This window comes from Camelus ferus, chromosome 25 (assembly GCF_009834535.1).
Source record: "Camelus ferus isolate YT-003-E chromosome 25, BCGSAC_Cfer_1.0, whole genome shotgun sequence".
In the NCBI taxonomy this organism is placed as follows: Eukaryota; Metazoa; Chordata; class Mammalia; order Artiodactyla; family Camelidae; genus Camelus; species Camelus ferus.
Window position 1 is genome coordinate 24,374,654 of NC_045720.1, and position 12,767 is coordinate 24,387,420.

The following is a 12,767-nucleotide window of genomic DNA, read 5'->3' on the forward strand; positions in this document are numbered from 1 at the left end:
ACCCAGGCAACAGAATGCTTCTACTTTGGAAGAGCTGATTCTTTTAGTACTAAGGCTAATAGATGCATACAAGTGACAGAATTTTTAAACAGCATGGGGTATAATACTCTTTGTATATAAGAACAATTTAAATTCTAAAAATTCACAATTTTGATTCACTAAAAATAACCTTAGCTCAGCAAATGCATGCCTTTCTAATACTGAAGAACGTCATCTCTATTTGAAAGAAAAACTTATTTCCCAGACAAAAATAATTTAGCAAAACACAAATGATCTAGTTAAAGCAATTCACATATTATAACCAATAAACTGTTGATCTGTTTTTTAAATGTAACTATTTATTTCGTTAATTTAAAATGACATATGATTCATACCTTCTCACCAATCTTTTGGTAACCACTATGCCTTCTGAACTTACATAGTGATGAAAACTGCACTCCTAACAGCATTTTATGTGTGTTTAACAACTTACTCATGTTCATTGATATAAAGTTCTGCAAGTTCATGCCAGGCTTCTTGGTCTCCGACAAACCTGGTGAGAGGGAAGGGAAAAAAAGTAAGTGTGTAGGAATTCTGTAAATGAACAGCATGGAGGCAAAAAGGAAAATGAAATGCAAATTCCATTTTAATTAAAAAAGGTTTATCAGAATAACAAAACACAATCCTCTTGTAAGACACTCACTGTTCCAGATACTCATTCAGTTCCCGAATGGCCTCCACATTTTTCCCCTGGGCTTTTCGAATGGCAATCTTACGCTTTCTTGCAGCCTATGGGTTGACATTAATAAAGGATTAGGCCCTCATGATTCCCTGGGTTTTGTAAAGAAGGTAATTTGACTGTGCAAATTATTATCTCAATGCCAGTGAAATTCCATTGTAGAACTACTGCTTATTGGGAGTTTATAAACATACCCCATGACATCCCACTGGGGAATTCAAACATTCCTCCAACAATCACATATGCTTTACTTTTGATGTATACAATGTATGCATCACTTCATTCAAATAAATAACCATCCAGATTCTGATAATTACAAGCCAGCAGGGAATCCTAATCTTTATCCATCCTAAAGTCCTTTACTCTGTCTCATTCATGAGATCTGTATCGTAAGAGATAGAGGGATAATGGAGATTAGAAAATAATCTCACTGTGGCCACTTGAATGTCATTATACGAATATGGCTTCTAATAAAATGGTTTTAACAGAAAAATCTACCTAAGATTCTTTCAAAAGAATAATGTAGGTCCTGAAAGAAATATTTTATAATAGACAAAACAATTAGAACTTGCATTTTAAAGCTTTTTAAATTTAAATATAAAAATCAATGCCATTTATTTATATATTCATCAAATATGTAATGAACATCTGTTGTTTGCCAGGTACTGCACAGGACAATCAAAGTATAAGGATTGAAAAAAGGAACTGATAATTCCTTGCAGGAGCTCAGTATGATGAAAGAAACACACATCAAATAAAAGAAAGTGATAGATCTCCGATGATGTGGCAACATGGAAGTGGTGGAAAGACAGGAAGCAAAGAGGGTCCTAAATGTGATACCTGTACTGAAACAGAAAGGGCAAGTAGACAGTAAGAAAGAAAAGGAGAAAACTGTACGGAGGAACACAGGGAGCAAAGGCACAGGAGACAGTAGCATTGTGTGTAATCAAGACTATATGTTTGAGGTTGGAGTGAACAGAGACAGGAGGGTGCTATGTGAATTATTAAGTTTGCATCCCCTTCATCTCTGTTTAATTCAATGCAGAAGGCTAAACAATAAAACCACACTATACCTAGGGCTAGGTTAAGTTTATTAATTATGAGTAACACATACTCCATAAGATATAGACAAGTAGAAGTAAAATGAATGGGGCCTCAAACAACAAGGTCTTACTGTATAGCAAAGGAACTATATTCAACAGCTTGGAATAACCTACAATGAAAAAGAATATAAAAAATAAAAAATATGTATGTATAACTGAATCACTATGCTGTATACCAGAAACTAATACAACACTGTAAATCAATTACACTTCAATTTAAAAAAAAAGAGGGGGTGCTCTTTAGACCAAAGGAGGTAGCTACCTGTCCTGTAGTGGAAAAGGTACGTTTTTGCTTTGAAAAACTGAAAGTCAAAAAAGTAAAAAAAAAAAATCAGATTTAATAAATCTCTTATTTATTAAATAAGCCTATATTTAACAAATAAGACCAAGAGCAATATTTATTATAATAGTGATAACATTTTGGTAATAAAAAATGACAGGTGTGTTAAAAATGTATATCCTTGATTATTTGGCTCATGCCAAAAGCCTACCACAATGTCTGCCTCAAATATTTTTGAAATAATTTCACTACGTAAAACAACAGAAGTGCCATAATAAATGCAAAGTTTATCCCAAGAATTCAGAAGGAAAGGAAAAGTATAGCTCTGAAAGTAACTCAATCCTAAACCTTTGAAAAGAATATGAGACTTGAAATGTGAGCCTTATTCCAAGTCCTTCTGAAAATACATGAGTGATAAATTAACATAATTAAGCAACTAATTTCTTTGGGGCATACATTATCTAATTCTGCCAGTCCAACATTATTAAGGCACAGGTGAAGAAGGACGGTTGATCCCTGTGAGACAGAAATAAACCAGGTAAGCCCTATTTTTATTGCCCTGGCTCACTGCCATGAGAAAGTTTCTAGGGTGCTGGGCAAGGAGAGAAAACCAGGTTGAACCCTAGTAGACTCCAAGAGTTCGAGAAGGAGCTCAGAGTCCAAGAAGACCAAAAAGGCTATAGTTCATGGGACAGAGTATTGCAGAAGAGATAAAAATAAAGAATAAAGACTCTACAGAGATTCCCCTTGAATCTCAAGGGATCCCCTGAGTACTCTGCTTTGTACTGATCAGTACGTGTATAAGGAAACCACCCAAAGGCGAAGGAAAGAACTACTAGACAGGATTAGCAGAAAAGTGTCCAGAGCTGACACAGGGCTGGAGTAGTGCCTCTTTCTACAGCCAGACTGGAAAAATGTCATGACTCCTGGGGTACTGATAGAGTACCCAGGATGATACAATGGGGAATAATTAGCCCCAGTATAAACACTGTTCAGGTCCTGTCTAATGAAGACCCAGAAGGATCAAACTGTCTGCAATAACTTAATTATAACTTACATATATCCCACAAGAAAGCTCAAGAATATTTATAAGAATACAAAAATCAAAAGCAGCAAAGAAAACTTTAGAGGATGATGGTTTTGTTTACTTCCTTGATTATGGTGACAGTTTCACAGGTATATATAAATGTCAAAACTAACAAACTGCACACCTTAAATATGTGTTGTCTATTCTAAACCAATCATACGCCAAAACAGCCTTACAAAACAGCATTAATTAGACAAATGTTATAAGTTGTCTTGAATATCAATTTTCATTTGTATTTCTTTCTTGCACTTTTTTTCTTGTAAAATATTTCAATGTTCTGAATTTTTCTAAATTTCTTGTTTAGATCAATCTTTGTAAGTCTGTTTAAGTCAAAAGTGAAAACCTGCCTTACATTTTACAAACGATTTTAATAATGGTGTCAGAATTTCTATTATAAAGTATGAAACTTCAAAAAGTACTTACGACCATAAATTTGTACATGCCTCTGTAACATTATGTTCAAGGGGCTAGCTAGTAATTTTTCCTGAAAGACATGTCACATCTTAAACAGGCCATATGGGGAGAGATATACTACCCAGAAAAGGATTAAAGGATTAGGGGCTACCAGCAAAATATAATCTAGAACCCCCCCCCCCCCAGTTGCTGGGACTCAGAAACAGTCGGGCAACAGAAGGAAAGCAGAGTTCCAGGTTCTTTTGCCTCTAAGGCTTATGCCGATGGCCCTGGGAAATGTGGCATTCTAAAAGTTTCTTCACCCTTTGCACAGAGGCAGGTATATGTAATCCCACAATAAGAGTTCAAATATTTGATGTATCACAACAGGCAGTTGACCATTCAAGGCAAAATCTGATTTTTCCAAAATATGAAATTCAACTAAAAAGACAAGAATTATTGTACTTTCTTCTGAAAGACAGCAAGTATTCATTGAAGACGTATCATTTGCTAGGCATTGTTCCATGTAATGGACATAATTTTTCCCTCAAAGAGCTTTCAAAGGATAAAACGCCTACCTTTATTTTAAAAGCAAGCAAATTAAAAAAACCTGACTCATGTTGGGGTAATCTAAGGAATAAAAACTCAGTGAGCCTAATCCAATACTTGATTTTGAGACTGGTGACTAAAACTTTTACACTTGAGAGTTATTCTATAATAGCACTTATGTCTAAGTTTTCAGTGTTTTTGTGCTATTATTGCAGAATATACTTTCATCCACCTCCAACCCCTCCAATTCCACTTACCCCAAGTTTAGACCCCCATAATCTCAAGCTTAAGGCAGAACAGCCTCCAAATTACTTATTTTCTCTCTTTCCACCTCTTTTAAACCATCTCCCATATTACTGACAAAGTTATTTCTAAAAAATTCTGGTGGAATTTTGCTAATCAAAATTTGACTTCATTCTCCATTTTCTAAGAATAAAAATTAAGATTCTGTTATACTCTGTATCTTGTAATAACCTATAATGGAGTATAATCTGCAAAAAACTGAATCACTATGCTGTACACCTGAAACTAACATAATACTGTAAATCAACTATACCTCTATTTAAAAAAAAAAAGACTAAAAAAACTGTATTCACTTATTGATAATACAGGGAAAAATATTTAAATTCTAAAGTGTAACATACCATGTTGTTCACAAATACAAACCTTATTGCATTTCCAGTCACTCTGTATCATGAACCAACTCAAAGGTATAAAACATTGTTCCTTAGAGCCCTAGTTTTGCTCAGAGGCAAATCAGTGGGGAAGAATGGGGAGGTTAACTGTACAGACCACCAGAACCCTCTCTTCAACTAGAACAGAAATGAAATTTCAAGTGAAAACTGTGTTAAAGGAGGCAGTTCAGACAGAGAAAAATAAATGGCTTTCTAAGCATATTAAAAGCTATTCAACATCATTCACAATGCAAATTTTAACAAGATAACACTTTTAACTAATTAAATTGGCAAAGGTTAAAAATGAAAAAGTTGATAATATACCATATGGGAGGATACAGAGAAAGAATTCTCTTACACCACAGAAATGAGTATAGATGGCTAAAAAGCTCTTGTGGAGGGACATTTGCATCAAATTTTACAATACATGGACCTCCTGACACAGATATTTCACTTCTAGGAAACTACCCTACAAATGACATGCACTGCAACACTGTTTCTGGGAAGAAGATATCAGATACCAAATGGGACTTAAAGCTTTCCATCAAGACAGGGACTATACATCCATGCAATACACAGCTACTTAAAGGATGAAGCAAAGGATGTACTGACATAGCATGACCTTTAAAAGATATTGCTAGGTAAGGTATGCCACCATTTGCAGTTTCAACAACTCCCCCGTCAAAACATACACACACACACACACACACACACACACACACACACACAGTTATATGCAAGAGCAAAAAAAGTTCCGGAAGAATTCTTAAGAAATTAACAATGTTTGCTTACGTGGCAGAGGACTTGAGATTAGGGATGGGAAGAAAGATTTATTTTTTACTGTATACTCTTTTGTGTTGTTTATAATTTTTAACATGAGTATGTATTACTTTTTCAAGAGTATTTCAGAACTTTTTAAAAATAGATGAGGAGATGTCCCATTTCAGCAACCTCCCAAAAGGAAAATTTGAAAACTTCCATTCTAATCATTTTATTCTTTTTTCCTTAGGCAGCCCTTGTACTTTAATAATGGTAAGGCTTATTCACCCCATTCATGGGATATGATGCCTTCCCCCAGACCACCATCTTTGTCTCATTTAAGCCATACTCATCTTCTAAGGCCTACAAGGCTCAAAAATAATGCAGCAAATCATTTAAAGTCAGGCTTTAATAAGGCTACTTCAAAGTCCAAAATCTGTTCATTACATCATGCTTGTCTCTCTAAAAGCAAAGTCAAGGATGGTATCTAGTTTATCCTTCTGTTCCCAGCACCAAGCGAACTGCAAGCACTCAACAAATGTTTTTTGAAAGAATAATGAATGCACATGAGAGGTCAAGAGAGCTCCTTTAAGCTTTAATGAATAACCTCATTTCTATACTGGGTATCTAGGAACACAGAAGCACAAGACGAAAGAAAGAGTTATATGATCACTTTTAGACAATGCAAAGAACTAAAGTATAAAATCCTGAACTGTAACTATGGATATAACTGTGATGTCTTCTACATAGTAATTTAACTGTTTAATATAAGTAAAGTCTTCCCCTACAAGACTTGATTAGTTCTAGGTCTTACATGGCTTTGTTTTTCTCCCTCATTGTCTACCATTTTGTCTACCAGTTCATTCTGTGAATATAGTAACAGATACAGTGTCTAAGTTAACATTCACACTTTGGTGGCTCATGACAGGTACTCAATAAATATTTACAGAAGGACAGAAAAGACCGAGGGAAGATTAGATAAAGATAATATTTAATGAAAGGATAATACATTTAGCAAAGCTGAATTTAGTCACCTTGTTCTGAAATGTTTACCTAACAATTAAACGATTTAGTTACTACCCTCTCACACAAAGTCTATAAGGGGAATCAAGCCATAAACATGGAAAGTACTACAAAGACAAAACACTTAGTTACATATTATCTTAGGCCCTGAAGTAGCAAAATAATCTATTAAAAATATGCCCAACTTAAACCAACACAGAAGTTAGAAGTCTGACTTCTAATTCCAAAAAATGTTATAAGCTATTGTAACTTTTTTATTGTAATTTTTAACCTGGTATGAGAAAAATACATGAAACAACTTTTTCAGAAATCTGATTTCATATTTTCAATATATGGCTGCATAAAAAATGAATACCTTTGACACGGTGAAATCTTACAGTTGAAATAAATACATAAAATATCTTCAGGAATAAAAAATGGTGCTTTTTATAAGGAACTTTTTTATTAAGACAGATGGCAAGCTATTAGGATAAATCAGATTTAAAAATTATCCAAAACTTCTCAATTTTAACTGTTTTATTGGGGATATCTAAATTAACTGTTTTTTTTTTTTAATAACAGGTCAGCTTGCAGTTCTGTCAAAACTTTTCCTGAACTTTCTATATTCTGAGAAGCCTCACAAAATGATGAATCCTTACCACTCAAGTATCTACCCCAAAAACAAAAACAACAACAACAAAAACCTAGGAAGTTTCCGGAGAAAATTTCCCTGGGGTGGGATTATATTAAAAGCAAAAATCTAAACCATTTCACTATCTATCTATCTATCTGTCTATCTATTTATCTGTCTGTCTATCTATATCTCAAATCACCACATTGTATAACTTACACAATGTTACTTGTTGAGTATATCTCAATAAAGCTAGGGAAAAAAAACCTCTATTATTTCGGCAAAAAACATATGCATTACTACAGAGTAACAAAAGGGGTAAGCAGGGATTTATGACCAATAAATGCCTGGAATATTGCTACCAAGAAACTGTAAACTTTAATATTAATTAATTTCTAAACTTAGCATAAATAATTTAAAATGAATCAAATTACTAATATCCAGTTATCAAGCATTTCTGCATCTTATAATCTACAATCACATATTACAGGACTTTTTAAAAATGTGCATTTTTAATAATATACTTGCCAAATAAGGGAAAACCTTCATGTATTTGTATTATGTGTTAATATAACAATTTCTGTTTCTATAAAAGGAATGAAACACTGATTTTCGTTTAAAAAGTCTAAAAATATTTATTCTGTTTCAGCAGACATATATGTGCACGGACATAATAGAAAACTTTAAAATGCCTGATATGTTACCTATTTTATAAAGTCTCTAACTTTTCCTTTAGTAAAAGTAAGTCTGAGGGAAGCCATTATGCCAATACACTAAAAGTTCTCAATGTTTAAAAAAAATCTTCCCCAGGGTATTCTTAAAACAAATAATACTATATAAGTATATTTGAAATAATGCTTTGCCCAATAAACTGATATAAATATTTGTTCAAAATCAGGATAAATTAAAGATGTTATCTTAAGGAAAACATTATATATATGTATATTCTTATTCAAGTACAAGGCAGAAAAAAGCAAACTTGACACAAAATGACTTCATTAATGAATTTCATATACTAATTACTGAGGTGACTTTTTTCATTTTTTATTAAGACAACTAAAATACAACTGCCCAAACAAAACAAGTTAGTATTTCATAAACTTCAAAATATTATAAAAACAATAAGCTCTGTTTGGCTTTTTTTTTTTTTGGCAAGCAAATAAAATTCTTTCTTTCTAAATTTCAACCAGATCCTAATAAAAGATCTTATAAGTCAAATTTTATTGAACAGTTTTAAATCTAGTTTAAAATCATCATGAAATATTTAAAATAAAAAGATAAAACTTAGTTGCATATGTATTTTCCATTGTTTCCAAAATGAATTAATTTCACCTTTTAAAATAAAATTTAGATGGTCTTCAGGACAGTCAACTTACAGTATTAGTTGGATCTTCTTGTAAAATTCGATCATATAGCTGTATAGCATCATCGTATCTATTTAAAAAGAAAAAGAAACACCAAGAATTATTACCTTAAAATTTAGTGACAAATGGTAAACAAAGAAAAAGGTTAAACTGACAGGGCTTTATATGCATTTACAATTGTTACTAAGCCTCTTCTGATCTTCATATAACAAGTTAGTTTGCTATGATGTCATTTTCTTAGCAAAAAAATCATGTATGAAGTATTTTTAAGAAAACTTACTTCAAAAATATACTGATTCAATCTGATCTAAATAGGAAGTTAAAAATTAGCAGCGACAAAGAAATATCTTTGTGGTCCTAGTTATACGTAGAATTACAGCTAATAAAGCATCAAAAAAAGTTTAATTTTAACAAATACATTCATAAGGAAATGATCTATATATTAATTCTCCTTTAATGAATATTTATGACAGCTTTTCTTAGTTGAGCTGAAAGTTCAATTCATTGCTGGATTACAATCTCATAAAGAAAACAGTTAACAAAGTTATCAAATGAAAAAATAATCAAATATGGCAAAATATAACTAAGAAATCAAAATTAACAGTATGTGACAGAGAACCAAAGAAAGGGATACATCAAAAATCATACAACGAATTTTATGTAATCGTATACTTCTATATATGGTCATCTTATTTGGGGTGCAAGGAAATAGCTAAGTGATTCTGAAATTCCTTCCTAACCACATCCTTAACCTCCAACTCCCTTCCAATCAATTTCTCCACTCCCAGATATAGATCTTTAGAGAAAGCAAAAAAATAATGTTTAAAACATTTATAACAAGGTTTCTAAAACTAGGAACAACAGATAACATTTTTCTGATCTATTCATAAGTTCCCTTTGATAATTTTTTAATTTTAAGTTTTTCTCTTAATAACATTCAACACATGAATTTTCTATGTATCATGATGACACATCTTCTAATGAAATACTGCCCTACAATGTTAGTGCCCAAGCCTGTTTTTGTGATTGCAATCATTACCAACAGGTTAAGAATATTTTAACTGCAGCAAACTACTGAGAAAAAAGCAAACTTAATTTGTGCAAATGTGTCCATACCACACAAAGGCCAGAAAGCATCACTACACTTTACGAGTCAATCAGACTTAGCAATAGTTCAAAAAAAGAGTATTAGTTTGAACATCAAATACATGGTAATATACTAGGATGCTAGCCTCATAAGAACCTGCAATTATATGGGGAAACAGAAAATAAAATCATTAAATAGTAATAAAACAAAACAATAAAATATACAAACAAAGGCAAAATTAATGCTATAGAACAGGGTTCTCACAAGACATAGTTACACATAAGAATCAATTGGGAATCTTCTCCCAACTACATAACCTCTAGGAAATATATTAGAAATGACAGAGAAAAACAGGAAACCACTCATTTCATTAATATAATGATAATTTGAATTTTAGTATTTTCTAGTATTTTTTTTGTTTTTTTATTAGAAAACATAGTGTTTTTATAGTTGTATGAAAACTATACACATAAGGCACTAATACCTAGTTTTATATTTGAACATGTTTAAGTTATAGTGTAATGAAAAGTAGGAATTTATGTAAAAATTTGGTGTGGTGATTAATTTCATGTGTCAACTTGACTGGCCATTGGGTGCTCAGATTAAATATTATTTCTAGTTATGTCTGAGTGTGTTTCCAGATGAAATTAGCATTTCAATCAGTGGACTCAGTAAAACAGATTGCCTTCTCCAGTGTGGGTAGGCACCATCAATCCCTTGAGGTCCTGAATAGAACAAAGGTAGAAGAAGGAATTCACCTCTTTTTACTGCCTCTCACTGCTGGAGCAGGGACATCTCATTTCATTTTCCGCCTTAGGCTGGGATGTACACCATAGGCTCTCTTGGTTCTCAGGCCTTCAGACCTGGACTCAGACTGAATTACAGCACTAGTTTTACTAGGTCACTGATAGCAGATCCTGGGACTTCTCAGCCTCCATAGTTGCTTCATAATAAATAAGTGTATACCTAAACACACACACACACACATATAACAATATCCCATTGGTTCTGTTTCTCTACAGAATCCTAATACACTGAAGATCCACAAAAAGTTACCTTTAGTCAGCATCCTTCTCAAATCTACCTGTCTATTCTATATTACATGCCTAACAGGCTGATCTCAGTAAGGTGAGGACTGAGCAACTATATTTTTTTAAATGCCACAAATAATTCTAATTCACACAATCATGTTATGTGAACCAATGGTTAATGGTCCTATATAACAAAAACACATAATAACCACTCCTTCAGAAAAAAACAGCAAAACTTAACTAGGTAAAATGATGATGTGAGTTTTAATTAAAGAATAAAGGCTTAAAGAAATTAAAGTCCAATAGGTTTCTTAGAAACCTAAGTTAATACAAAAGATAATTTAAAAAATCATTCATTTTCAACTCTGGGATGTTGTTTTGCTAGTCACACATTGTAAGAATGATCCAGGAATTCATACTACTTGAAATAAAACAAAAAGTGGTATTAGAGTAGAACATTAATTCAGGAGCAATCCTTTGCAGATTTCTTCCATTCTGTCCTCTAATTCAAAAATATTTTCTGCTAACCTATAATAATACTATTTTATTTGTTTTTATTTAACCATGTCCTTGGCTTACTAACAGAAAAGATCCAAAAATATTACAATATACACAAACACTTAAGCCAAAAGCCAAGAAATAAAGGGCTTAAGAAAAACTGTATCAATACATCCTGCTTGAAAACAAGCTACCACAACTGACATACAAGTTAATCCTGTTTCACTTAAAACACCAAATTAAAAATGTTAAGAAGTAACAAGTTGACTCTAAAATTAATATGTAAATTTAAGGAACTCGGAATAGACAAAGTAGTATTGGGGGAAAAAAAGGAACAAAGTTGAAGGTTCACACTTCCCAGTTTTAGAACTTACTATAAACCTACAATGTCAATACAGTGTGGTAAATGATAACCATAAAGAAGAATGCAACAGAACTGAAAGCCCAGAAATAAACCTTCACATTTACATCCAACTAATGTTCAACAAGGATGTTCAAGCCAATTAAATGGGGAAAACAGTCTTTTCAACAAATGATGCTGAGACAACTGGATATCCACATAAGATAGAATAAAGTTGTACATCTACCTCACATCATAAAAAATACTAACTCAAAATGGGTCAAAAACCTAAATGTAAAAACTAAAACTATAAAACTCTTAGGAAGAAAGAAGCGTAATCTTTGTGACCCTGGGTTAGGCAATGGTTTCTAGAACCACCACCAGAAGTACAAGTAACAAAAGAAAAATTGAACTGGACTTCATTTAAAAAAATCAAAACCTTTTGTAATCAAAAGACATTATTATGCAAGTGAAAGACAACCCACATAATGTAGGATTTTTGCAAATCATATACTTGATAAAACACTTGTATCTTGACTACGATAAAAGACTGGTATCTTGACTGTAAAGAACTCTTATAACTAAATAATAAAAAAGACATAAACAAGTAAAATAACCCAATTTAAAAATAGACAAAGAATATGAACAGACATTTCTCTAAAGAAGATATATAAATGGCCAATAACTGCATGAAAAGATACTCAAGATTTCTGGTTTCTGGTCTGGCACATAAAGACCTTGTAAGTCATCACTCCCACACTCACAAGAAAAAAAGCTGAACAAACCAACTACTCTTCTTAGATCCATCAGAGAATTAAAGTTATAGGGCAAACCACTGCCCCCCAAATTGCTAGACAGGTCAGTATAGACAATCAAAGCTTACTGGTGCAAAGGACACTATGAAAACTGTTACAACTTATAAGCAAATTCAGTAAAGTTGTAATATACAAAATCAATATGTAAAAAAAAGGGTTGTGTTTCAAAACACTAAAAAGAATCTATAGAGAAATTAAGAAAACAATCCCATTTATAACTGCATCAAAAAGAACAAAATACCTAAAAATAAATTTAACCAAAGAGCTGAAAATCCTGTAAGACACTGATGAAAGAAATGAAAGACACAAATAAATAGGAAGATATCCCATACTCATGAATTAAAAGGTAGGTAGGTTTGTTTGTTTGTGTTTGTTTGTTTGTTTTTACAGTATGAATGGCCTTTATTGCTTGCAACAAGAAGTGGAAGAGAAGGGG

General features: G+C 32.5%; 1 protein-coding gene across 2 annotated transcripts in view; it reads right to left on the reverse strand.

The window, feature by feature from the left end:
* Positions 1-12,767, reverse strand: part of EMC2 (ER membrane protein complex subunit 2) — a 43,457-nt gene that overhangs the window by 19,468 nt on the left and 11,222 nt on the right. For both annotated transcript variants that reach the window (XM_032467901.1, XM_032467900.1), the window contains exons 5-7: positions 8,573-8,630; positions 683-768; positions 473-532 (exon numbers count right to left, since the gene is read on the reverse strand). In XM_032467901.1, coding sequence (XP_032323792.1) covers positions 473-532; positions 683-768; positions 8,573-8,630 — 204 coding nt within the window. The remainder of the gene's footprint in view (positions 1-472; positions 533-682; positions 769-8,572; positions 8,631-12,767) is intronic.